The sequence below is a fragment of the Nicotiana tomentosiformis genome, chromosome 2 (assembly GCF_000390325.3).
Source record: "Nicotiana tomentosiformis chromosome 2, ASM39032v3, whole genome shotgun sequence".
Lineage (NCBI taxonomy): Eukaryota > Viridiplantae > Streptophyta > Magnoliopsida > Solanales > Solanaceae > Nicotiana > Nicotiana tomentosiformis.
Window position 1 is genome coordinate 80,057,710 of NC_090813.1, and position 24,608 is coordinate 80,082,317.

The following is a 24,608-nucleotide window of genomic DNA, read 5'->3' on the forward strand; positions in this document are numbered from 1 at the left end:
TGTGCCAAATCCTTCTATTATTAAGTACCGATAGTATCATTTTGATGTGTTTTAATTTTTTCGAACAAGAGAGGTTCGACGTTTTTGAATCCATTTTAATTCCGGTTCTAACCTTGATCCGCTTATTTAACTTGGACTCGGTGAGTATTTCTCATTCTACATATTGTGAAAATAGGTAAAGCAAAAGATGTAAAAGCTCGGATAGAGCAACTAAACGTCAACATGTTAAATATTTTGCTTCATATTCACTATGTCTAAGTTTTTATATTATAATCCATAAACGTTCAAATAGAAAATCTTTCAGTAGGACCAACTAAATGGTTACTGATCAAATATCAATACCTCAAAAATAGTGATATACACATTTTCATCAAGTACTCTCTCTCTCTCTCCCTTTTGACGGGGGAGAGTGTGCTCAACACTTAAAACTATCAACACAGTTGATAACTTCTACCATAAAAAGAAGAAGATAAAAACAGGCAAACAGCTAGCAATGTTCAATTATAATACTCTCTCCGTTTCAATTTTTGTGAATATATTTGACTGGTTATGAAGTTTAAGGGGAAAAAAAGACTTTTGAACTTGTGAGGTAAAATAAAGCACATATATTTTGTGTGACTATAAATCATTGTATAAAGAAAAATAGCACAGATTTGCTCTAATGATAACCAAATCAACTCAAACACCAACCCGGTATGTTAGAGGTTTCGAATCACGTAGAATATATAAGTGAGAAGACGCTAAATTCTTCACAGTGGGCTGGCTCGAAAAAAAAACGAGTTAGTAGAATATTTCTTCTCAAATGTGTTTAGCATATCAGGACAAGACTTTAAAGCTAAACCTAATCAAGCTAAAAGAAAGGATAGACTTAATGTACCAAACAATTATAGGAGTAATAAATAAATTAAATTAAATATTCCATAGCCCATGGTAGTTCAAGTAGGGTTTTTAGTTTGGTGTAGACCGTGGGGGGTTGGGGGGGGGGTGTAGGTATGGCCGCCAAGTCAATTTGAGTCACATAAGAATGGTTTAAAATGGTTATAAGAGTGCTTATGGCCGACCCACTTGCTGGAACAAGAATTCTTACAAAAATAGCCTAAAAGTATGATCAGTGGGACTCTCCTCTGACTTCCACTACTAACATTCCAAATTCCAAACAAATTAATATATTATTTTTATAAAAAAAAAAAAAGAAGAAGCTAAGCAGTTCAATAAACTCCACATTCTTTTCCCCTTTTTTTAAAAAATTCAACATCTCTATTTATATTTCTCGTTGTATCTTTTTGTCTTCGCATATAATTAAAAAGAAGAGAGAAAAGTCATATAATTAAAAAGAAGAAAGAGAAGTCATAATAACTCATAAACTTAGATATATAAATGTAGAAACAGGAACAAAAAGTTTTTTATCCTGTGCTAAATTCAGCCCAATCAACACCAACAACAACACAAACATAACAATTTTGTTAAATAAACTAATCTAAAACTCTCAGCTAAATTTAGCACCTGTTCCTGTTCCTAATCCCAGATTATTATTGTTATTACAGCTCTACATTATCCTCTACAATAATCATGTACTAAGCCTACAAACACATCATTCTGCCTGTAGATCATGGCCCAGCATTGGCTGTCCTCCTTTGTATAGTCACTTCTTTTTACCTTTTCCTTTTTCTTGCTTTTTTTCCTAAGATACCAATGTGCATTAATCCTTCTTCTCCAAAATATTACCAAATTAGCTATAAATCACTTCTCCAGTGCTTCTCCTCATTGATTATAAGTCTCTTATCTGAATGTACCCCCGAAATTTGGAGTCCAGAAATCTGTAGTAGTCTCAGTTGCTACAGGGAAAGTACTTGATATTGGTACTAGGCACAGCCCTCGGCTCCTTAAGTCTTGTTTTGATCCTTCTTGTTCCTTTACCTTATCCGCAGTCTGCAAATAATAATCATTATATTTAGATCGTTTGATTTCCATAAACTAAACGCATAAAACACTTGTAGTATCATATCACCTAAAAGATAAGACACATAACTGTCCATATAATGTGAAGTTGAAAAATGAGAAAATTAACTGTTATAACATATTAAAATAGATATATAGTATAAATGTAATTTTCTACACCGTGAATGTATATAAGTTTAAGTCCTTCTATTTAAGTATCATAGCTCACTATGTAAAAAAAAAATGTAGGTATATATATATAATTATACATATAGCGCACTTAATATAATATGTAGGAGCACGTTTATAGATCTTTTACCTGTTGGTGTAGAGGGGGTGATCCAGTTTTCAAATACGGAGTACTAAGAACCTGAGATAAAATAAAACAATCAACTAAGTTTGAGTTTCTTGATTCATTACAAAACCCTTATTTAGTGTGTTAATTTCAGTAATGAAAGTAACTTACATTGACTTGATCATGGAGAAACTTGATGTACTCAATAGCTTCATGGAGAACTGAAGCTGTATCAGTCTGATCAGACAACAAAGAAATACAATGTCATTAATAACTTGATTGAAAGTCTTATAAAAATTTAGAAGATCAATTAAAAGTGGAAGAGAAAACTCCAAATATTTACCTTTCCGAAAGGTGAAACCAATTGCTGGATAGCAGTTATCCGGTCCCCCAGCTTCTCTTTTCTGACCTGATAACAAAAGGCTGAAAATTCTCATCCATTTCTTTGGACAAAACAATCATTTTACTTACAAAAAGAAAAAGCTTAAAGCTTCCCCCTTTAGTCAAAAGTTCGATTAGATATGTCCTATACCTTAAAAGTTGGCAATGGTGATGGTGTCTCCATTCTTGGCCTCTTGAATGCTGGTTCACTATTCCCACTTTTCTTAGCCCTCGACTCTCGGAATTCTTCAACATTAGACTGAAATGTTTTTGAGCAAATGGTTAATTAATCATTTAAAAGAAAAAACTAACAGCATATCCAACTCTTATTTTGTGAGTTTAATTACTAGTTTAATTTCTATGTAATGACTGCAAAATAAAATATTCACATAGTAACAGGTAAATATGAATAACACACTATCATTGGCTAAACCATTACGTACTTGATATGTGCAAAAACAACTTGAAGTTAAAGTATTTACCTTGGCAGAAACGTTAGGAGCACTGGATTTCTCGTGAAATGTTGGTAACGGCAGCAATTGTGAATGCATAGATGGCAAAAGATTGCCGCGCATATTGTTTAAGGATGTGGGATTAGTGAAAGGAAAATTAGAAGGTGTTTGTTTTGGTAAAGAAGGCCTCAACAAGGGTGGGAATTTAGGCAAAGAAGGTGAAAAGTGGTCATTCAAATTTGGCCTATAGTTTAAGGTTGCTGGGAAATTCATTGGCTGATTATTATTAGTAAACAAAGATTGTTGTTGAGGTTGCTGTTGAGGAGGAGGAGGAGGATCATTATCAAATAAGGTCTGAAGTAAAGCTGAAGGATAATTAGAAAAAGAAGAATTCATTGGAAAGCTTGAAGATATCACAGTGGATTGATCAGTATTAGTTGAGCTAGTGATTGGATTCATGCCTAAAGTAAAATCTTGATGTTTAAATGAGTTTCTTGAAGAATCTTCAGTTATAGTAGAAAAATTCTTTCCCAGCTCATGAGAACAATCAACCCCAGTTTCTTGCCTGTAATTCAGGCTTGAATTTAGGTCTTCTTGTAGTATTGAAGGATAACTGCTATCAGCCCTCTCATTTCCATGCCTGCATAATTTCAAGAAAAAATTACAAACTTTTATCAATAAAAACAACAAAATTGACTTGTTTGAACTTTTTTAGAGAAACCCTTTTTTCCACATAAATGAAAGAATAACACATGATAGAAGTATCTCCGATCCTTTTTTTCTCAGTCTTACAATTACAACAACAAATCTGAAGTCAGCTATATAAATCCTAACTCGTATTATATATAAAAATAAAAGTGGAAGGAGGCCAAAATGAAAATTTGTATGCTTACATCATGGTATGATTCCAATCAGGAGTTGAAGAAGTTGATGATGAAGAAAGGCCAATACCCAACATTTGTAGAGTGGAGTCATGTTTGGGTAATTCTTGAAGTACCACAGACTCATCAGAATTACCAGATTCATCATTAGACCTGCAGGAGGATTTCATATCCAACAAGTCATTATTTGGCCATGCAAAGTTGTTTCCTATAGAAGATGCTGCACATAGTGATGAACCAAAAATACTTCTACTTGAATTCCACCAGTTTCCTCCACAAACCCCTGCTTGAAATTCATCAGCCATATATGGTCACTTCTTTTCTCCACTACTACAACTATATATATATATATATATATAGTTCTTGCTTTGTTGTTCTTGCTTCAACTTGAAAAAGCTTGAGTAGACTATACTTGTTTTATTGGTTTTACATGAAACTGAATTTATCAAGTGAGAGTTGTATTTATACACATATATGGAGTTGAGGGGTGGGTGGGAAGACTGGGAAGAAAAACTACCGGAATCTGGTTGACATTGTAAAAAAAGAGAAGATGATTAGACAAAGCAAAGGAGAGGGGCGTATTAAAATATGACAACGAAAGATAAAAAGGAATTTTGGATCGAATTTTCTTACTATTATTTTATTTCGCTACTTTAATACTATATTACTCCTACTTTTTGGGTTAGTATTATTATTTTTTCTTCTTTTTGTTTTCTGGGGTCGTTTTATAATAATTATTGAAAGAAAGTATTTTCCATGGTTGCTTATTAACAAAGGGTGAGATTAATAGGATATGATGGTGAAGTTTGATTGGCTGACACGTCACATTTTAGGGACGAATAAATGTACCTTTTAGTCTTGTTAAAATTCTACGGCTGAAATTGTTTATACTTATCGAACCGGAATTTCATGATCAGGACCATTGCCATCCTTCACTTTCAAGGTTCACATAGATTTACACGGGTTAATTTCACCGATGGTCATGCAATTTATTATCACTTAAAAAGTCATTCAATTTTACCTTTGTAACTTAAAAGTCATTCTAGTTCAAAACCTATAAAATATTCTATAAAAATATGATATGATATTAAATTTAATTAAAAAATTTAATTATAGTACAACATAAGCTTAGATGGATCATACTCAATTTAGACCCATTTTATTCACAATTTGATTTGACCCATAACCCCAATGAGTTTTAATATTTTGAACATTAGAAGGAAAAGAAGAGAACAATTATTTTGTGCTAAAAATATCTTACTTTATTTGTTACGTAATAACCTTAATGTCACCACCTATAATTTCATTAAAAATATGAACAGAACTAGCACAGAACCAGTTTTTGCATCTTTCATATCATTTTATAATTTTTCATGAAGTTAAAATACTACCATATCAATTTCACATAACATATAAATGTACCACTAACAGACAAGAACAACAAGCTAATAAGAACCTATTTTCATAAATTACTATTCCATTAAAGACAAAATATTGCTTATTAAGCAATACTAACAGACAAAAATACTGCTAAGTAAGAAACGCTGCTCAGTAATTTGAGGGTGTAGGGAGAGGATTTTGTATTTTCTCTTCTTTTTTAAAATATATTTACATGGATTTAGATTTTAAGTTGTCAGTGTAAAAGTTTTGTGCAGTGTCACTATATTTTAACATATTATAATAGTTGTATTTAATTTATTTTTAAAATTATCATATCATATTTGTTAGGCCTTATGAAGAATAGTACATATTATAGTAGGTATTCGGGGGTTACTTTTTAAATTTTTTTAAAGAAAAAATAGGGAAGGAGATTATATGGTAAAAAATTAAATCTTCACCAACTAGATGAAAATTTAGACAGCTAGACTACTAAATCTTCGTAATGCTGAATTTCTTCTAGCTGTAAGTATTCATGGAGTAACGTTTTCTAATATTTTTTCTACAAGTAGAGAATTTTGATATTTCCCCCAAACACTAATTAAGTATGTTCCAATCATTTGATTTTAATTAGTAATGTTGCCATCATATTCCCCCGCCACTACTATGCCCAGAGTTCTAATTTTGTGAGAGTACTAGGGGTGTATATGGACTGAGTTGGTTCGGTTTTTATCAAAACCAAACCAAACCAAACTAACTATATCAGTTTGGATTGGTTCGGTTTTGTCGGATTTTTCGGATTTTTAGGTTTTTTGTTACTTAAATATTATTTCAATCTTACTTTGTTAAATATTTGATAAGTAAATATATATTTAATAAAAATATAAAAAATTGACAAACATATTATCGATTAAAATATTCTTATGGGAGAATTCTATTAGTAAGACATAATAGTTATTTTTTTTGTCACCTGACAATAATTTATGTTGATGTACACTTTCAGGTTAACCGAATTTAGTAATTAAACATAAAAAATAATATGATACCTAAATATTTAATAATCACTTCACATTCGAAAAAGATTCAAGAATTTAATAGATTCTAACATATGATATGAATATGGAAGAACAAAGAGATAGACGCATTTCAGTAACACTTAATAAGAAAGTGATCATACAACCCATTATTTAAGGTCAATAAATATGGAGCACTTCACAATCTATTAAAATTTATATCCGCAAGAGGATCCCAAATATTTCTAGATATTTTTTAAAGAAAATTCTATATAAAATCTTAAAAGTATATATAAAAATTATATATTTATAGGTCGGGTTGGTTCGGGTTTTTTTTACTCAATACCAAACCAAATCAAACCAAACCAAGTCGGATTTTTTAATCGGTTTGGTTTGACTTTTCGATTTGGTGCGATTTTTCGGTTCGATTTGTACACCCCTAGAGAGTACATTGATATTTCTACTTCTTTATTTTTCTTATATGCATGAAATTTTCTTCTTCTTTTTTCTCTCAAATTTATTACATATTTCATATGTAGGCTTTTGATATGACATTGAGGAATTAAGTCAAACATTTTTCCTATTTTTTTAATACATATTTGGTGATCGCTTCTTTTTCTTGGTCTTTCCTTGACTTGATGGAGCAGAAAAGAATATAGCAGTTGACTAATGATTTGTAAACTCAAAGTCAGCTGAAGTTTAGTTACATATCCAAATATCTAGGAATTTGTGATTACAAAATGTTATCTATTCATAGAATTAAACACTATCTCTAATCATAAGACCAAGTAATTAGGACCAAAATTGATATGCACCATATACAGTGGATTTAGAAAAACTCTTTTTCATCATAAATCCCAACTAATAATCGTAATTCTTCAATCTGATGTATTTAGTCCTACTTAAACGTAAAATAGCAATATTTCATTGACCATTATCTTTATTATATTTTGGTACTATTGGTCTTCAAAAGGTAGAGTTAGATCAGTTCCATGAATTACATTTTCTGTCGACTCATAATCAACAAGTTTAGTTCAAATTCTCACTGCAAATTGGTTGGTTTTCAATTTGCAATTTTTTACATTGATATAGAATCATTAACAAAAATCTTCAAACTTAACATCTCCTTAAAGGAATTCAGAAACCAGCTCGGACCTTGGTTCTATTTTAGTTAAACTCCCCTCCAGCTTAACGTTTCATCATACGTCTTAGGACGATTAAAAGTAATAATATCACCAAAAAGCTGTAGTTTTGTTCCAATTATTCCCTATATGTGTTTTACCCAGAAAGTACAGAGAATAAGACGCAAGAGAATTAGGTTAGATCTTATCTATTCTAGTCTATTAGTTCGTGTATCGAGATTAATGATTTTAGGTCAATGCTAAATCCGTGCAGCTTCCCTGCTTTGGGATGTAATTAAAGCATTTGTTTCTATGAGCTAAAATGTAATTGTTCCAAAAATTTGACACATTATTTATTATTGTCACAGTTTTTAAAAATTTAGATACATTCAATTATCCACATCTTAATATTTACAGAATATTTTCCTTCTCTTTAACCACGATTTTAATGTATTCCCATCATTACTAAGTACATAAGTCAAACATATATTTTAAATATAGGCCAATGAGATATCATCGCATAAAATGAGACTGAAAAGTATTGATATATGAGATAGCCAAATAAAGAAATAATTATGGGAAAGTACAAGTAGGATACTTAATTTAGCCTATTTTACATATAATTTAAAATTTCTTTTCACCTATTAACAGGGTACTAAAAATATCAGTGTTAGCAACTGATTTGAGATTGATATTCATGTCTATCATCACAAATTTAAATATTATTGGGTGAGTTAAAATAAAATGGAGTTTTTAACAGCATAAAAACTCATAAATGAGTTTCTACGAGTTTTGTGATTTCTAAATTTTTTTGATAATTTGATGATTGGGTATGTTGTGTATGTCATTTTGAAGTTGTGGTTAGATTTAGTGAAGAGATGTAAGGTATTTGATGATGTTTTTCTTAAGTTGAAGCTCGTAGGACGAAATTCAATTTTCGTATACAATATTATAAATAAGTGTATAATATATATATGAAACGTATAAATACTGTTGCAAAATAATAATGGATTATACTCCTAATGTAAACCTAAAAACATGATTACTTAAGTACAATATTGTGTATTACACTATACTTTTGTGCAAATCTCTCCAAAACAAATTCGGAAACTTTGAAGAGTGGGGGGTGGGGTGGGGGTGGAGTGGGTCCAACACGGCACGCGCGCATTACTCGACTAAATGGGGCTGGCCGCGAGTTGGTCCTGACTGACTTCTGAGTCATGACAAAATTCAACTCCCAATAATATAGTAGTAATAGTAACACTTTGGTCAATGAACCATCTTTTCACTTCTATATTTTCACCCACTACCTACCTCTTCTTCTCAACTTTAATCAGTTAATCTTCATCTTTAGCCTTAAAACTGTCTTTTAACTCTTTTTTAGTTACTAGTATATTTCGGTTGACTCCATATCTTTCGTCTGTTTTCACATGACAATTCAATCTTTACTTCCTCCTAAATACGACGTATGTGGACCATTAGTCCATTACCAAGAGTGGAGTTTCTGGTGAACTAATTCACTTTACTTTGTGATTCCAAGTTTCAAGTTGACTCTGCTGCTTTTATCATTTTGAGATGTCTCCGCGTGAACTACGGATTCGAGGTGTGGAAGCGAGTACTAATACTCATATTATGGTAAGTTGTCTATATTATATTTTTTGGCGTGCGGTTCTTTTCCGGACCATGCGTGAACACGAAATAGCTTGTGCACTGGATTGCCCTTTTATTATATGTTTTAAATTGCAATTTTTCCATACATCGTTTTTTATTTCATCAGCAAAGCAGAATTTTGACTTATACTTTTTACTGTTAAAAACTGTTCAAGTTTATTTCACTTCCTACTTTCCATATAATAAAGTCTTTACCAATGTATATGTTACTACTTTAATCTCAGTGAATCTTGTGTAGGTGGGTCTAAAGACGGAGACGATTGAGCACAGTCGCTTTCCGTTTGATGCGAAACGGAGTTAGGTGACGCCCATCCACTCTTTGGATTTTCTTCTTGTCCTCTTGTGTACTGTGGATTATTCTCTCCCCAACAAGAAAATGACGCGTTTCGTTAGTCCGATATAGGATTTTGTTTTTTTTTTTAAAAAAGAAAAAGTATATGGAGAGAAGAGAATATAAAAACTATATTCTAAACCCAAAAGCATATTGATACTACAACCGAATTTAAGACTCAAAATTAGTCGATGCATCCACTATTTATTGTGCAGGTGTTCTGAACTTAATACTATAAGTATGTACTTTTTGAGAATTTTAAAATAATATGCTGTTAGAAAATAATGTATGCCTTAATACTCGTTACCTGTATGTTACACCAGAAAAAAGTTACTTTCATATTATTTACACATTAAATGAAATTAAATTATTGTGGTTAAATTACAAATTAAAGTGATAACGTATATATCAAATAAACATCATTTATTTTTGTTTATCCGAAAAACGGATTGAGTTAAATTAGTACGTAATTCTAAGGGTATGTGGTATAACTTGACACAAATCGTAAGAATGAATAGAAATATCAAGTGTTGACTATAGAGAATGAAAAACAAACAAAGTTAGGAAAAGATGATTTATAGATCAAGCAAGATGAATTTATTAATGAAGCTAAAAAAGGATAACTTTTCAATATTGGAGTGTATGATATCTCAGTTACCGTGTATGCAAAAATTTGGTGCTTACAGAAATAATAACTATCCCATTTATAGTGGAGAGATCTTACTTTAGATATAATTAAAAATACATAGTGGGAGACTCGTGATAAATTAATTTTTCCATAATTCCTGCTAGGATTCTCTCATCTGGTGGGATTGCAACGGCTCTTGTCTATGAGCTCGATATTGACTCGAGCTCTCGGTCTTGACTCGAGCTCTCGGTCTTGACTCGAGCTCTCGATCTTGACTCGAGCTCGATTCTGACTCGAATCCTTGTATTGATTCGGGGTCAGTGTTGGTCGTTCTCTACCTCATAAGCTCGATAACTTCACTTTGCATCATAGTTCGATTTGGATTCGAGCTCGATAATGATATCGAGCTCGACATTGATCGGTCCCTCGGGCTCGAAGCTAGGTGACCCGACTTCGGACCTCAATCTGATACTATGAAGACGTTTCTCCGATCCAATGCATTACCATTTAAACCAGTTCGTACGAAGTACTAACCAATTTTTACCGTTTACAGATAGTCCCCTCGTTTCTCGGGAAGGATATAGCGAGAAACGACATGATTTCACAGCGACTCGATCAGATATAAGCTGACGTTCACATTGGGCACGATCATGACGCATATGATAGCTATCCCGTCGGTTTAGTTTTTCAAGGTATTTAATGCTTGTCAGACGGTGGTCGACCATTATCGAAATTGAACCGCCATTGCTATACCTATAAATAACCATGTTTTCACTTTTACATCTTCAAACTCTAAATTTTCTAACTTCTTTCTCACACTTTCTGAATTCACTCGCAAATCAGTGATTCTTCTCTGCAAAAACCTTTCTTCAAAAACACCAAATTTTTGTTACATCATTCTATTATCGATCTTTAAATCCAAAAAAATGGCGAAAATATCAAAAACCATTCCTCAGAAAGAAAAGGCTTCTTCTTCACAACATGTCGCCGGCAAAACACCGGCGGGGTCACGACCTGAGGAATGCGTTCTTGGGGCGTGTGTTCTTACGTCTGATTTTAAGGTCGACAAAGGCTCGTCGGTTCCCGGCCGATGTGAGCATGTATCGAGGTATATGTGTTCGATAACCGAGAGGCATCTCGAACAGCTAAAGAAAGATTGCAATTGGGAGAACAAAGAAATAGTAATCCTGTCTTCTGAAGAAGATATCACCACTTACGTGAAAGGGGTTTTAAGTGTGTATACTTACCCTTTCACGTTAGGTCCCCTCGACCCTGTTATTATTGACTTTTATCGTCAATACCAAATAACCCTAGGCCAGATCAACCCTTCTTTTTGGCGGATCGTTATTTTGATCTGTTACTTCGTGAACAAATTCGAGGGGATGCCTTTCACCCTTGACCATCTCATCTGATTGTACTGTCCTCGCCTCTTTCGAGGCGGGTTAATAAAACTTCAGCGTCGGGCTACCAAGGTTCTGTTCTCGAGTATAGACGAGGACGTGGATCGAGGCTAGATGGGCAGATTTGTTCGAGTAAAGACTACGTACCTATTCCGATTGAAAAGATGCCTTTTCCCGAGGAATGGAATATGAAGCGTAAGTGTAATTATACTGTTATCTCCTACTATTTTGCCCCTTCGTTCCTTTTCTAACCGATATCCCCCTTTTAGTGATGCAGCGGTTCCTGGGATGCCCGGTGCAGTCCCCGATCTCAAAAACTGGGTACAGGATCTAGCTTCGACCTCCACATATGTCGAGCGCTTGTGGCGTGATTTGTCAAAGGGCCGATGGGAGGCCAAAAACCATGGTGAGCCTCTTTCTCATATCTTTCGTAATTCGAACGAAATGCTTTCCATATATTTAAATCAATTTTCCTGTATGTAGGTGTGGGAAAAGATGCGGTTTTGAGGCCCTCATCCATCGAGGAAGAGGCTTCAGCCTCTGATCCAAAGTTGGTAAAGGATAATAAGAGGAAAAGGGCCTCCACCTCCGAAGATCCAAAATCGAAAATGAGGATGGATCGAAAGCCGAGGAAGAATACCATTCCTTTGACCGTAGAATCAGTTCTGTGTCTAAGGGATGAAGACGAAGAAGAAGAAGAAGAAGAAGAAGAAGAGAATGACGGGTCCGTGCTGGTGGCCCGAATGAAGAAATCCATCGATGCCCCAAAGGTAGCTGAATCGATGGTGATTTATAAAACTCCACCTCAGACTGAGGAGATGTTGGGGGAAGGTTCGGGTAGTGTCCCCAAATCATTGGAGATCGAGGATGCTTCCCACCGAAGTCAACAAACGGTGGGTGTATCGGAAAGGGCCGGTCCTGAAGCTCTCCGAACTGAGGAGAATGCCCCAAGCAAGTCGTTTGGGGCAATAGTAATCGGAGACTCACCCACTCTCCCTGCCTTTTCCGAAGGGGCGATTCGGAAAGCCAAATCTTTGGGGGCCCTCGAGATGAGCCGGTCTCATGAAGGGGAGGACCCCTTCAGTGATTTATTTACTGGGGTCGAGGACGCTGCTGACCCTAGTGATGTGTCGAGCCTTTTCTGCGAAGTGCAGCAAGCTCTGAATCGGGTAAGCTTTAACTCTCTTCGTTGATATTATTTTTATGTTTGCTATTCTTTTCTAACTTCTTTTCTTCTTTCTTCGCAGGGCGTGGCAGTTCATCGAGAAGCATGTTCCCAGTCTCGAGCTGAGCTACATCGATTTGAGGCCGACCTTCGACGAGCTACGGAGGAGAGTATGGAGGAGAGGAACGCCCTCAAACTCCTTTCTGGTCAAAGAGAAAAAGAAATCAAAGGCCTTCGAGCTGAGTTGGCTAAGGCTCATCAAGACCAGGCTGACCTGACCGAGCAGATAATGATAATATTAAGAACTCATGGGCTTGATTCAGGATCGGAGGCTAATATTTCAATCTCACAACTGCAGCAGAAACTCGAGACGATCGGGCAGCTTCGTGAGGAAATTGATATAATAAGGGCGGAGACCATGGGATGGAAAGATGGCATGGACCGTCTTGCTACAAAAAAAAGAGACTGTTCGGGCCCAATTATCATCGACTGTAAGCCAACTTCAAGGCATGAAGGAGAAGAGCTCGGTTCAAGCGAGAAGAATTGAGGAACTCGAGGCTCGGTTGGCTTCCGAACTTGCCAAGGCCAAATCTGATGTCGAAAAGGCAAAGTCCTATGTGGATGCATTAGTGGCTGTCTATCGGGAGGATGCTAAAGCAGCTCAGGTACAAGCAAGAGAGGCAGTCGAAGCCGCCAATACTCAAGCACATTGGGTTGCCGAACTTGCTAAATGTCGATCTAAGAGGGAGACCCTAGAAGATATCCATGCTCGAGGCTTCGATCTTACTGAAGAGATAAAAAGAGCAAAAGAGCTTGAAGCCGATGCTGAAGCCTTGGCTTCCGATGATGATGATGGCCGTGATGATAATGATGGCAATGATGGGAGCAAGAGTGGTTCCGAGAGCGGGGAGGAGCCTGATGGAGAAGAGACTGCCCCCCGTAGATAACCAAGAAACTTAGCCCTTAGTTTTCATTTTGGTTTTTTTGTGTAGTGTCCTGTTCGGACATTGTAAATATTCTTGTATATATAAAGATCTTTTCTTTTCCCGACTCGCCTCCATTTTATTCTCCGCCTTGAGAAGATTTTGTTTTATTCATGACTTATGAAGGTTTTCATAAGGTTTTAGGCAATTTGATTGAATATGGATCTTGTAGCCTTCATAACCGAGTGAGTGCTTGCTCAAAACTTGAAATAAGGTAGCCCATATGCTTAATAGTCGAGTTGAGTGATTGTTTGAACCTAAAGTAATGTGGCCCGTAGACTTAATGGTCGAGTGAGAGTTTGCTCGAACTCGAAATAAGAGTAGCCCATAGGCTTAATAGTCGAGTGAGTGATTCGAACTCGGGGTAATGTAGCCCATAGGCTTAATGGCCGAGTGACTGATTCGAACTCGAAGTAATGTAGCCCATAGGCTTAATGGTCGAGTGAGTGATTGCTTCAACTCGAGATGATGTAGCCCGTATGCTTATTAGTCGAGTGAGTGATTCGAACTCGAAGTAATGTAGCCCATAGGTTTAATGGTCGAGTGAGTGTTTGCTCGAACTCGAAATAAGGTAGCATGTAGGCATAGTAGTCCAGTGAGGGATTTGAACTCGAAGTAATGTAGCCCGTAGGCTTAATGGTCTGGTGAATGATTGCTCAAACTCGAGATGATGTATCCCATAGGCTTATTAGTCGAGTGAGTGACTCGAACTCGAAGTAATGTAGCCCGTAGGCTTAATGGTCGAGTGAGTGATTGCTCCAACTCGAGATGATGTAGTCCGTAGGCTTATTAGTCGAGTGAGTGATTCGAACTCGAAGTAATGTAGCCCGTAGGCTTAATGGTCGAGTGAGTGTTTGCTCGAACTCGAAATAAGGTAGCCCGTAGGCTTAGTAGTCGAGTGAGTGATTTGAACTCGAAGTAATGTAGCCCGTAGGCTTAATGGTCGGGTGAGTGATTGCTCAAACTCGAGATGATGTAGCTCGTAGGCTTATTAGTCGAGTGAGTGATTGGAACTCGAAGTAATGTAGCCCGCAGGCTTAATGGTCGAGTGACTGATTTGAACTCAAAATAATGTAGCCCATAGGCTTAATGGTCGAGTGAGTGTTTGCTCGAACTCGAAATAAGGTAGCCCGTAGGCTTAATGGTCGATGAGTGTTTCCTCGAACTTGAAATAAGGTAACCTTTAGGCTTATTGGTCGAGTGAGTGATTCGAACTCGAAGTAATATAGCCCGTAGGCTTAATGGTCGAGTGAGTGATTGTTCAAACTCGAGCTGATGTAGCCCTCATGCTTATAAGTCGAGTGAGTGATTCAAACTCGAGGTAATGTAGCCTGTGGGCTTAATGGTCGAGTGAGTGTTTGCTCGAACTCGAAATAAGGTAGTCCGTAGGCTTAGTAGTCGAGTGAGTGATTCGAACTTGAGGTAATGTAGCCCGTAGGCTTAATGGTCGAGTGGCAGTCCCCTATTTGTGGGGTAATCATCGGCCCTTGAGCCTGTTTGCGTAATAGATCATGTAATAGAGTACGACATGAGATATGGGTAAAGAAGTTTATTTTCATGTTATTATACATGTGCTTATTTTTTATACCAGGGATCGAACAATCTATATGAGCATGGTTTGTTTTGACCATTTGGCTCTTACAATTTTTCCTATCGGAACCCTGTTATTATGAAGTAACTTTCTTGCATCGAACTTGATATATTTGAGGGTAATGCCCCACCAATATTTGAGGTTGATTTTAAAGAGGCCTCAGATACTATTAAATCATTCTAAGTTAGCACGATCAATGGTTGCCTCATTAAAAACCTTGCCAAAAAACCCATTTGGAATAAAACCGGTCCAAGGGAAAAAGAGTGCAACGCGTACTTTCAGACCTAAGGCTTCGTGTTGAATGATCCATCCTTGTTCTTTTATTAAACTACTGCAAGGGTTAGTTTCAAAATATAAACGAACATAGGAGGGTCGTACCTTAGCAGTAGTATCATTTTAGGTGTGACACGTTCCAACTGCTTGATGTTATTCGATATGCCCAAAGAACTTCGGACAGGATTTCTTTCCATTTTCCCTTAGCGTCGTCCAATCTTTTCTTTAGGTTTTGAATGATAGTCTTGTTTGTTGATTCGACATGCCCGTTCCCACTATGGTCATACAGTGTCAATGATATCCATTTTATTTTGTGGTCTTCAAGGAACTTCATCACTTTGTTGCCGATAAATTATTTCCCATTGTCACACACTATTTCGGCGGGTATCCCAAATCGACATACGATATGATCCCAGATGAAGTCTATAACCTCTTTCTCTCTCACTTTCTCAAATGCCTTTGCTTCAACCCATTTAGAGAAATATTCAGTCATAAATAAAATGAACGTAGCTTTAACTGGGGCCGATGGCAGAGGGCCGACGATATCCATTCCCCATTTCATGAATGGCCATGGAGATAGGTCTGAGTGAAGTTGCTCTCTGGGCTGATAGATCATCGGTGCAAACCTTTGACATTATCACATTTTCGAACAAACTCCTTTGCATCTTTGTCCATATCAATCCAATAATATCCTGCTCTGATTATTTTTCGGTCTAATGAATCGGCACCGAAATAATTTCCACAAGTACCCTTGTGAACCTCACGTAGGATGTAGTCTTTGTCTCCTGGACCTAAACATACTGCCAATGGTCCATCGAATGTCCTTCGGTATAATGTTCCGTCTGCAGTCAATGTGAATCGTGCAGCTTTGGTTCGTAGGGCCCTCAAATATTTAGGGTCCGACGGGAGTTTTCCGTTCTTTAAGTATTCAATATACTTATTCCTCCAATCCCAGGTTAAGCTTGTAGAATTTATCTCGACATGACCTTCCTCGATCACGGACCTCGAGAGTTGAACGACAGTCCCCGAGCTGATCTCATCTTCCTCGACCGATGATCCCAAATTTGCAAGTGCATCGACCTCGCTGTTCTGTTCTCAAGGTATATGCTGTAATGTTCATTCTTTGAAACGGTGCAAAGTTACCTATAACTTGTCCAAATACCTTTGCATTCTATCCTCTCAAACTTCGAAGGTTTTGTTTACTTGATTTACCACCAGTAAAGAGTCACACTTGGCTTCAACGACCATTGTTCCCAAGCTTTTAGCTAACTCGAGACTTGCAATCATGGCCTCATAATCGGCCTCGTTGTTAGTCAACCTAGTAGTTTTGATAGATTGCCTAATAGTGTTACCCGTAGGCAGCTTTAAAATGATGCCTAGCCCGGACCCTTTTAGGTTTGAAGCCACGTCTATGAAAAGGGTACATACCCCCGATGACGTACCCGATTTCAACAAGAGTTCTTTTTACACTTCGGGTACGAGGGTCGGCGTGAAATCGGCCACGAAGTTCGCTAAAATTTGAGACTTGATGGTTTTCCGGGTTTGATATTCGATATCGTACCTACTGAGTTCGATGGCCCATTTGGCTAATCGGCCTGATAGTTCGGGCTTGTGTAAAATATTACGAAGTGGGTAAGTTGTTAATACGCATATGGGGTGACATTGAAAGTATGGTCTTAACTTTCTAGAGGCGCTTATCAGCGCTAGTGCCAATTTCTCTAAGTGTCGATATCTACATCCTGCTTTCCCTAAGGTTCGACTTACATAATAAACGGGGAATTGCGTACCTTGCTCTTCTCGAACTAGGATGCCACTTACCGCGATTTTCGATACCTCCAAGTACAAGCAAAGTTTATCGTCTGCCTTTGGAGTGTGCAGCAGTGGTGGGCTCGATAGGTATCATTTCAATTCCTCTAATGCTTGTTGGCATTCCGGGGTCCAGGTGAAATCGTTCTTCTTTCTGAGCAAAGAGAAAAATCCGTGACTTCGATCCGACGACCTTGAAATAAATCGGCCTAAGGCAGCAATCCATCTCGTTAGCCTTTGTACGGCTTTTACACTATCCACGACGGTGATGTCTTTGATAGCCTTGATTTTATCTGGGTTGATCTCGATCCCTCGATTTGATACCATGAAGCCAAGAAACTTGCCGATCCGACCCCGAAAGCACATTTCTCGGGGTTGAGCTTCATGTTGTATTTCTTTAAAATCTCAAATATTTCCTTCAAATAAGCCAAATGGTCATCTGCGCGCAGGGACTTAACTAGCATGTCATCAATATAAATTTCTATTGATTTACCTATTTGTTCCTCGAACATTATATTTACTAGGCGTTGGTAAGTAGTTCCTGCATTTTTTAGTCCGAAAGGCATTACATTATAACAATAGGTTCCATACTTGGTGATAAACAAAGTTTTTTCTCGGTCCTCCGAGTTCATTTGGATTTGATTGTACCCGGAATAGGCATCGAGAAAAGTAAGGATCTCGTGGCCGGCCATGGCATCGATCATGTGATCGATGTTAGGCAGTGGAAAAGAATCTTTGGGGCATGCCTTGTTTAAATCCTTGTAATCTACACACATTCTAAGTTTGTTCCTTTTTTTAGGGACTACAACCACATTGGCTAACCATTCGGGATATTTCACTTCCCGAATGGACCCTATTTTGAGAAGTTTAGTTACCTCGTTCTTTATGAATGTGTGTTTTACCTCGGACTGGGGTCTTCTCTTTTGCTTCACCGGTTTGAACCTATGGTCCAGGCTTAGCCGATGCGTCGTTATATCCGGTGAGATCCATGTTATGTCTAAATGGGACCAAGCAAAACAATCTATACCTTTCGTTCAGGCAGATATTCAATTAGTATGACTTGCTCCAGTTCTTCGATCATTGATTGGGTCGCGTCGGAGTCATTGGGGACCACGAAGGATCTTGGAATCCCTTGCTCATCATCTTCGTCGATCTTCTGATCTTCTAGTTGATTCGAAGCTGACGTCTGTGATTTCTATTTGGCATCATGTTCCCCCTTCGAGCCTGACCCCCTTGTCGATGAAGGCGGGGATATCGGAATTGCTTCTTTGACGGCAAACATTTCCCTTGCTGCCGGTTGTTCCCCAAACACTGTTTTGATTCCCTCCGATGTTAAGAATGTAAGAACCTAGTGGAAGGTCGAAGGTACAACTCTCATATTGTGGATCCACGGCTTTCCAAAAAGGACGTTGTATCTCATATCGCCTTTTATTGCGTGGAACTTCGTATCCTGGATAGTCTCGGCCACGTTTATTGGCAGAATTATCTCGCCTTTGGTAGTTTCACATGCCATATTGAATCCGTTTAGAACTAGGGTTGCGGGTACGACCTGGTCCTGTAGACCGAGCTGTTCTACATCCTTTGATCTAATAATGTTGGTCGAGCTACCTGAATCAATTAACACACACTTAACTTTAGTTTTATTCATAAGTAGGAATATTACCAGTGCGTCGTTGTGAGGTTGCATGACTCCTTCTACATCTTCATCATTAAAGGACAAGGTTCCTATGGGTGCATCTCTCATAATTGATGTCTTAGTGTGTTTAAGTACCGGCCCCTGAGGGGTATCGACGCCACCGATGATCATGTGGATGACGTGATGTGGTTCTTCCTGCTCGTTTTGTTTACCAAAATCCCTGTTTTTGAAATGGTTTTTGGCTTTGTCGCTTAAAAATTCTTGAAGGTTCCCTTTATTGAATAACCGGGCTACCTCCTCTCTTAGTTGCCTGCAATCTTCCGCTCTGTGCCCTTGGGTGCCATGATATTCACACATCTGATTGGGGTTCCTCTGGGAAGGATTATTCTGCATGGATCAAGGCCATTTAGTGTCCTTGATGCGTCTGATAGCCGACACAATGGCGGATGCATCGATGCTGAAGTTATACTCCAATTGCCGTGGTGCTTCCTTAGGTCTGATATGCCTATCGAACCCATTTCTATTCATCAGTCCCCGAGAGCCTTGGTTTCGATCATTTCTCTTTTCTCCTCGTACGGGGTTACGTGGATGTTCGCTATCCCGACGATCTCCGTTGTACGGCCGGTATCGATCCTTGCTTGACCTTGGTTCTCGATCGGTATCCTTTTTAAAATCGGACCCGAAACCCAACTGGTCGTCATTTTAGATTAATACCGATTATGTACATTAGCCCAAGTAATAGCTGGGTATTCGATTAGGTTATGCTTCAGCCGCTGTGAAGCCATCGAGTTTCGTTCGTTCAGACCTTGAGTGAAAGCTTGAACAGCCCAATCGTCTATGACTGGTGGTAGATCCATCCGTTCCATTTGGAAACGAGATACAAATTCTCTTAGTATCTCGTTATCCTTTTGTCTTACCTTGAATAGGTACGACTTCAGGGTCTCGAATTTTATGTCCCCGACATGTGCTTTTACGAAACAATCTATGAGCATAGCAAAAAAATCAATATAGTTAGATGGTAAATTATGATACCATATCATTTTTCCCTTCGACAGGGTTTCACCGAATTTTTTCAATAATACAGATTCGATCTTATCATCTTCTATATCATTTCCTTTAATGGCACATGTATAAGAGGTGACATGTTTGTTGGGGTCGGTCATTCCATTATACATAGGAATTTCGGGCATGCGAAACTTCTTTGGGATTGGTTTAGGGGGTCGGGGGGGAGGCTTCTATACGAATATTTTGGAATCTAAGCCTTTCAATATCGGGGGTACCCCCGGGATCTGATCAACCCTGGAGTTGTATGTTTCCACCTTTTTATTGTTTTCTTCAATCCTCTTTTCTCCTAATTCTATTTGTTTTGTCAGTTCCTCGAACATCTTAACAATTTCGGGATTAGTCCACGATTCTTGCTCATTTGACCTCACCACAGCTGATTCCGTTTTGTGAGTGACTTCCTGGGGAGGATTAGACTCCGGCCCGCTCAGTATCTGAGTTTGACTCTGCAACTAAGCTATTGCTACCTGTTGAGCTTGCAACATTTTGAAAATCATACGCAGGCTGACTCCGTTTTCTTCAACGTTTTGGGTATCTCGAGCTACAGATCGAGTACCACCATGAATGTTATTTTCAGGTTCAGAACGTTGGCCTGCCTCGATGGCCACATGTGAGTTAACGTCCAATGGTACTTCGATTCGAGTTCCAACGGTGTTGACGAGCGGCCTTTCGCCATCGAGCGCCAAGTTATTGTTCTCATCTTGAAGGCCAACTTCGTTGTCGATAGGCAAGGCCATCGATCGGGAGTTCGCTGTTGCTAATATGAAATCAGAGATGCTTCAAAATAAGTGTGAAATGGCCAGTATTTCATAGATTCATGTCAAATAGACACTGTTATACTTAGCCCCACAGTGGGCGCCAAACTATTTACCCGAAAAACGAATTGAGTTAAATTTGTATGTAGTTCTAAGGGTATGTGGTATAACTTGACACAAATCGTAAGAATGAATAGAAAGTCAAGTGTTGACTATAGAGAATGAAAAATAAGCAAAGTTGGGAAGAAGATGATTTATAGATTAAGCAAGATGAATCTATTAATGAAGCTAAAAAAGGATAACTCTTCAATATAGGAGTGTATGATATCTCAGTTACCGTGTATGCAAAAACTTAATGCTTACAGAAATAATAACCATCCCTTTTATAGTGGAGGGATCTTACTTTAGATATAATTAAAAATACATAGTGGGAGACCCATGATAAATCAGTTTTTCCATAATTCCTGCCAGGATTCTCTCCTCTAGTGGGATTGCAACGGCTCTTGTCTATGAGCTCGATATTCACTCGAGCTCTCGATCTTGACTCGAGCTTGATTCTGACTCGGATTTTGTATATGTTCACAAAGTGAGGCCTAGAGATTGGCTAAGAGAAGGAAGAAAGACGAGAGAAATGTTGCATAGGCGCACATACAAAATTAGAATCGTACAAGCTGCATGATAGAAGGTAGCAACAGTTACGAGATTAGAAAGATTCCGACTATAAGTCGTGGTGTAAGAAAGAGGCTTAAAGGGGGAGAATGCCCTGGCCTGTGAATTTATTCAAAGAACAGTTGCCTAAATGGAAAGGAGAATATTAAAATATTCGTAAGAGCTATGGATTATGAAAATGATAAGTGCATCAGTCAACATTCGAGGACGAATGTTCCAAAGAGGGGAATGATGTTATACCTCATGTTTTCGTACGTTAAAGTTTCGTCGTAAGTTAATCGATGTAAGTTTGGGAATGAGATTGTTTTTGGATTATAAGTATTATTCTATCGCAAACAAGTGATGAGTAAATTCGTGAAGGTGAGAGGGTAAGTAAATTGAAGAAAATGAATTTCGTCGAAGTTAGTCATTTTGGGATAAAATACGGCCCGAGTTAAAATACCCGGTATTTATGAACTAGTACCATACAAGGTACCACATGACCATGATAGTAAGGTGTATAAGGTATGTTAAAAATGAGTAGTATTTTAAGTAAGTTGATATAATTTTTAATTATGTAAGCAATTGGTTAATTATTGGGTACTATATTAAAATTTGACTATGTGGCAGCCCACCCCTCAACATAAATGACTCATAAGTCAAATTGAAAGGTAGCAAGCTAAGATGATTAACACAAGTGACTATTATGTGTAATCACCTACGTAGAAAATTTACATTTTGCTTTTTTTGGCCTTAAAATAATCAAAGGCAATCTTATAATCTTCTCCCTATTACAAACATTTCAAAAGGGACGTTAGCTTCAATCAGTAATCTCCACGACAAAGAAAATCAAACTTTTACTTACTCACTAAGTTGTATCGCAACAGGAGGAATAAAATATAGGCAAAAGACTACAAAGAATATGATTTACAACTACTGAAATCCATGCACAACACCTTAGAAACTCGCCAGTAAGAGGGGGAAATGGGTTCAATATACATTTTTTGATGGTAAAATACAGTACGCGTGTTTTATCAAGAGGAAAACAGTACACAGTGCTACAGAACAGTGCAGTACAAGTGTTCCTATGTGTTCGTCCATTCCAACTCTCACTTATATATAGTAAGTAATTTCAAAATGGACGTAGCTTCAACCCAACAACATATCAACAAGACTTCTTGAAACACAAAACAAATCCAACGAGATTTCTTAGCACTTTAGTAACGTCAGATTTTGTGATTCTAAAGGAGTACGGTGCAACCTTTTCCAAGAATATCATACGGATTTTTTCCTACTCCAGGTATGTTAAGTCTAAGCCCTTCCTTCATTTTGGCATGATCTCATAATTACATGTGTTTGATAACGAGGCATAAAGAGAAGTTCATACTCCCGAATTTATATACATCATCCTAGTCTCATAAATTACAGTATTCTCCTTATCGAGACTTCATATTTAATTGAGTATTGTCTTCTTCAAGTCAAGAGAGCAGAGAGCCTATATATACAGTATTACAGTATTTTTATTACCATCGAGCTATAATCGATAGGCATGCCCCTATTGGGCAACCTCTGATCAGATGGTAAGTTATATATAGAGCCTACTGTGACCGAGCACCTATGAGCGAGCCCAGTTGGCCGAGATACAGAGCCTAGTATGGCCGAGCGCCTATGAGCGAGCCTACTACGACAGAGTAGTTATATATATATACCGAGCCTTATAGGGCCGGACAACTATTATACTTACTATATTGAGAGAGTTGAATCAGTATCATCAAGTAAGTATATCTTCAGATTATCTTTGACTTCCAGTTACTTTCAGTTATTATATTATCAGTTCAGTTTCAACTTTCAGTATATTGCCTTACATACTCGATGCATTATTTCGTACTGACGTCCCTTTTCTGGAGGCGTTGCATTTCATGCGTGCAGGTTCAGACAAACAGACGGGTAGACCTCCCCATTAGGTATTGCCCGAGTTCAACTTGATCGGTAAGCTCCATGCCCTTCGGAGTTTCCAGATCTAGAGCTTTATGTACATCTTGTGTATATATGTATATATGTTATGAGTAGGTCGAGGCCCTGTTCCGATCACAGTATATCCATCAGTAGAGGCTTGTAGACATATCCTATAAGTTAGTGCAGTATATTGGGCTGATAAGCCTTTTATGTATATTTTGTTGGTTTGCGAGCCGTAGTAGTTATGACGGCCTTGTTGGCCTACCTTTATATTAATGTTTAGTCAGCATTCACAATTGTCTTGCAATGTGGCCCATGGCCAAAGTATGACATTATATGTTCAGATTCCCTTAGTCACACATTGGTACGCAAGGATAGGTGAGGCACCGGGTGCCGGTCTCACCCCCAGGTTCGGGGCGTGACAGAAGTGGTATCAGAGCAGTTCTGTCCTAGGAAGTCTACAAGCCGTGTCTAGTAGAGTCTTGTTTATGGGTGTGTTGTGCACTACACATATAAGCAGGAGGCTACAAGGCATTTAGGATTGTCACTCTTTCTTTTTACTCTAGATCGTGTGGTAGAGCTCAGTTGTAAGAATTCAAATTCCTAACTTCTATTTTATTCGTAATAAGACGATACCTACATCCAGAAAGATATTTTGTAAGAGATTGAATGTGTCTATGGAAGAGTTGAGTTAAAGGGACTCGATTTTTCATGAGGCTTATGATAAGTAAATGTAAGGTCTTCAGTAGATCATGTGTGTACTAAGACGTATAAGCCTCTTGATAAGGAGCCTTGAGGCAAGAATACCTATCCACCTTTATGGTGAAAGACAATGAGGGATTCAGAAGATAAATAAAAGTTTCAACAAGTAAAAGAAGCAAGATGAAGAAAGGTGCGAGGCACCCAGTTAATGAAGGTTAACAATATTTACAATTCAGGCAGAGGAATATAAACTTTTTGAGTTACATTCAACAGTAGCAGAGGTATGCACAATTGGCTACATCAATCTTAGTTATGCCCTAGGGGAACTAACAAATATGGTTCAAGAGAAGGACGGGATATCAGGATCCGGTTGGGGTTAGAGTGACCCAAAATGGTGGATGAATTATTTACGTTAGTTGACTTTTCTGAAGGATATTACAAATGTGCTAATAGATCTTTTTGTGAGACACCCAGATAATGCACTCTAGAATATTATAATTATATGTGAATACTAGCATGATAAAAAAAAATCAGAAGATAGGCA

At 37.6% G+C, this 24,608-nt stretch overlaps 1 protein-coding gene across 1 annotated transcript; it reads right to left on the reverse strand.

The window, feature by feature from the left end:
* Window positions 1–1,347: 1,347 nt before the first annotated feature.
* LOC104119451 (transcription factor bHLH112-like) lies at window positions 1,348–4,393 on the reverse strand. The gene is made up of 7 exons (XM_009630967.4): window positions 3,960–4,393; window positions 3,097–3,706; window positions 2,766–2,873; window positions 2,577–2,642; window positions 2,405–2,470; window positions 2,258–2,308; window positions 1,348–1,929 (listed from the first exon to the last, which is right to left on the reverse strand). Exons 1-7 carry the CDS (start codon window positions 4,250–4,252, stop codon window positions 1,780–1,782), a joined length of 1,344 nt encoding a protein of 447 aa, XP_009629262.1. The 5' UTR covers window positions 4,253–4,393; the 3' UTR covers window positions 1,348–1,779.
* Between the last annotated feature and the right edge of the window lie 20,215 nt (window positions 4,394–24,608).